This window comes from Bacillus rossius, chromosome 7 (assembly GCF_032445375.1).
Source record: "Bacillus rossius redtenbacheri isolate Brsri chromosome 7, Brsri_v3, whole genome shotgun sequence".
NCBI lineage: Eukaryota > Metazoa > Arthropoda > Insecta > Phasmatodea > Bacillidae > Bacillus > Bacillus rossius.
This window is the reverse complement of record NC_086335.1, coordinates 4,729,618-4,733,076: the sequence shown is the minus strand read 5'-3', so window position 1 is coordinate 4,733,076 and position 3,459 is coordinate 4,729,618. Positions and strand designations below refer to the sequence as shown.

Here is a 3,459-nt window from a genome sequence, read left to right as displayed (position 1 = left end):
TTGTTTTGGCTGTCCCAGACCTTCAATGTGCAGCAACACTTGTCGATTGACAACTGGGCTGGCTCTTGAAGTTACTCCCAGTATTTTCAATGCTGGCACAGGCATGACAGGTACCCTTACACCTGTTTGCTCGAGCTGTCTCACAAGCTCCTCACTCACACAGGTGACCTCAGCACCACTATCAATTAGTGCTGGTACACTGATGCCGTTTACCTCTAGCGGTATCTCAGGACAGACAGTTTTGATCTGAGGTAGATCATCCTCATGTATCTCTCTAAAGAGAAACTCTCTTTCATTCTCCCTCATTAATACCGTGCAAATAAATTTGTGATAGTTAATGTAACCATGTCGTGTGTCAATGGTTACTGGCGTGTGTGCATGTTCCCCCTCGTCTGGATAATGGGTCGTGGTTCGGGGCGATTTAACCTGGACCCACTCTAGTTTAACGGGCTGTCCCATTGGTTGTTGCTACTTGATGATGTAGCAGGGTGGTTTCCACTTGGTGCGGTCCAGCTGCTCGATGGACCATGGGCTGAATTAGCCACAGCAGTCCGGAACTCAGTAGCAATGGGGTTGATAGGCGTATTACGCTGGAAATATCCCACGCTCTGCTGGCTGGGTGAATGATGAGATGGCGGTGGATAGGGAAATGAATATTGATGACTGGCAGGTGGGCCGGTACTTCTTCTGTTTCCGCAGCCTTCTTCCTGTTCAGTCGGGACTCTGGTGTGTGGCATTCGGTAGTCATGCTGGTAGTAAGCTGTTGATGGGTAGCTGCGCTTCTGGTTTACAGGGCGGTAATCAGCTTCTCCATCTGATTCAGCAGCTCTATGCCTATAGCTTGACTTCCTGGGAGGCCGTTCCATCGCCTTCCTGTTCGGTTGCCGCTGATCCTCATCCTCACCTTCACTGTTGCTCCTGGGCCGCTGGTTCCACCACTTCTTCTTTGGATAGGGCTTGTTCTGGTATGATTTCCTACCCTTCTTGTATCCATATTTGAAACTGTTGTTGTTATTAGGCTCTGACTCAGAGTATCTGGTACTCTTCTCACAGTTTATGAGATGTACGTTTGCTTGTCTGTCGTCTTTGTTTCTTCCTTGCCAGTATGTGTTAACTGGTCCTTGCTTTTGGTAGGCCGGCTGAGATGGCTTCTCAGACTCCTCCTTGCTGGCTTGACCCTTCTGAAGGCGTTGTAATTTGTCTACTGCCAACACGTGATCACGAAACTCTGTGACATCTTTGTAGGCATGGCCAGACATTTGTATTTGGTAGGCGACAGGCAACTGTGTTAACATGGTGGCGATGAACTCTTCGTCTGACATGACGATGTCCAAGTACCTGGTGCGTTCGTACATGGTGACTATGTGCGCCTCCAGCGAACCACCTCTCTTGCTGTCAAAACGGTCAGCATGTAGCTGAGCACGCAGATTGCCTTGTACTTTCAAGCTCCAGTATTGGCTCTTGAATTGGTCCTTGAATTGGTCGAATGAAGTAGTCTGAGTGCTTTGAAGCTCCCACCAATAGAATGCCGTGCTCTTGAGGGCAAAATTCAGACACTTTAATTTCTCGGTGTCTGTCAAGGCAAACGTTCTGGCATAATCCTCAAACTTCTTCAAGAAGCGAATAGGATTTTCTTGTGACTTGCCAGAGAATGTGGGAATAGACTCCGACCAGTGTTTGGCGGGGTGGTGCATAAGTGTGACCTGGTCCAAGTGTGCAGGTGAGCATGAACGTGGTTGAGGAGAGTGGTTGACGGCAGGTGTAGTTGCTGTAGTAGGTGCAGGCATGGTAGGGGTGAGTGATGTGACAGAAGTCACATTGCTAGGCAGCCCACCTCTCTGCTGGGTGGCCTGTAGCTGCATGGCTGCATCCCCACTCTGTGAATTCTTTTCTGCTACAGCTCTGAACTCTGCTTCCACACTATCCCATCTTGATTTTAGTAGAGCTGTTGTGTTCTCCACCTCCTCTAACCTCTCACTCAATACCTGGGCATGTCCTTGCTGCTCCAGTCTGGCCCTATCTACTACCCTCACCAATGTGGTGGTATGAGTTTCCAAATTGTCAACTCTGGATGCCTGAGTCTGGACCTGCTCTGACAGTTCAGTCATTGATTGAGACTGGTCCTGCAATTTGGTCTCTATCCTCTCTTCCAATTCAGTCAGTCCCTCTTGCAACCTGGAGTTGAGTAGATCCATCTTGCTGTCAATGTGTTGACGCATCTCTGCATTCTGGCTGTTTATTTGGCTGGTGAGGTTAGCCTGCATGTCCTGCTGTTGACTTGCTAAGTTGCTCTGCATTTCTTGCTGCTGACTGGCTAAGTTGTTCAGGTTGGACTGCACCTCCTGCTGCTGAATTGCTAAGTTGCTCAGGTTGGACTGCACCTCCTGCTGCTGACTTGCTAAGTTGGACTGCATTTCTTTCTGCTGACTGGCTAAGTTGGACTGCATGCTGTGCAGCTGGCTGGCTGTTTGCTGTCCTTCTATTTGTATTATTAATCTCAGCTGTTGCAGCAACTGGGACATATCTGTTATTCTAGGGGGCTGTGTAGTCATGGAGTTCACTGCAGGAACTGTGGTTGCTGCTGTCCCAGCTGTTGGCACGCTGGTTTCAGCTGTCCCGACTCCCTGGAATTCCTCCTCCTCCTCAGATTGTTCCTCATCTGAGTCATTTGGTGACTTGGCAGGAATGAGAGTAACAGCAGATTCTAACTGTTCCCTTGGTACATTGATACTGTTACTGTAGGTGGCAGCATATCTGTGATCATCCTGCTCCTGAACAGCAGGGGCAGAGTAATTATCTAATGGAGGGGCTCCTGACTCCTCCAGCTCCCTAACTTCCTCCATGGCAGCAGACTGGCTAGCAGCTCGGTTACGAAGTTCGTACCCTTTTCCCGAAGACATTTTCTTAATAATATTTCAGTGTCTACAGTGGAATTCCTCTTCGAGCCACCACGTTGTGGGCCACTTTTTTTTGTAATGTATCTGTAATGTAATGTATTATAACAATTACTATAGTACTTATAAGTATATAAGTAGAAGTGTGCTACAATAGTATTAGTTTCCCAATGGTAGTAATATAGCTAAATACATATAACTTTGGTGAATTGGGCGCTGTTGCTATACCATCCAAACGGGTCTATTATGTTGATTATGATTATTGAACACATACATGAAAAAGAATATATGAATTAACGAATAATAATTAATTTTAATGATTCAGATGTATGCGGCTTGTGATTGGAACATAACACATATTAATTAAATACAAAACGACAACAACGATAACACATGCCCTTAACTATAAACAAATACATACACAAAACATAACACTTCAACTGCGAATAATCTGTAATTAAAAATGTTATTAAGGGGAAGTAAATATGGTGTAGATTGATAATAATAAAATTCTGGGTTGATATGGATTATTGTGGCTTTCCTGGTTATTTTTATGTTGTTTAAT

At 46.0% G+C, this 3,459-nt stretch overlaps 1 protein-coding gene across 1 annotated transcript; it reads right to left on the bottom strand.

Moving 5' to 3' along the window:
• Positions 1-468: 468 nt before the first annotated feature.
• LOC134534395 (putative uncharacterized protein DDB_G0268364) lies at positions 469-2,843 on the bottom strand. Its single transcript, XM_063372859.1, has 3 exons — positions 2,098-2,843; positions 1,126-1,392; positions 469-532 (listed from the first exon to the last, which is right to left on the bottom strand). Exons 1-3 carry the CDS (start codon positions 2,841-2,843, stop codon positions 469-471), a joined length of 1,077 nt encoding a protein of 358 aa, XP_063228929.1.
• Between the last annotated feature and the right edge of the window lie 616 nt (positions 2,844-3,459).

Coding starts and splice junctions, on each gene's coding strand:
- LOC134534395 (XM_063372859.1), bottom strand. CDS start 2,843: ATGGAGGAAGTTAGGGAGCTGGAGGAGTCAGGAGCCCCTCCATTAGAT. Junction 1,393..2,097: donor TCTCAATCAATGACTGAACT/GTCAGAGCAGGT, acceptor CCGTTTTGACAG/CAAGAGAGGTGGTTCGCTGG. Junction 533..1,125: donor TCTCAGCCGGCCTACCAAAA/GCAAGGACCAGT, acceptor TGGCTAATTCAG/CCCATGGTCCATCGAGCAGC.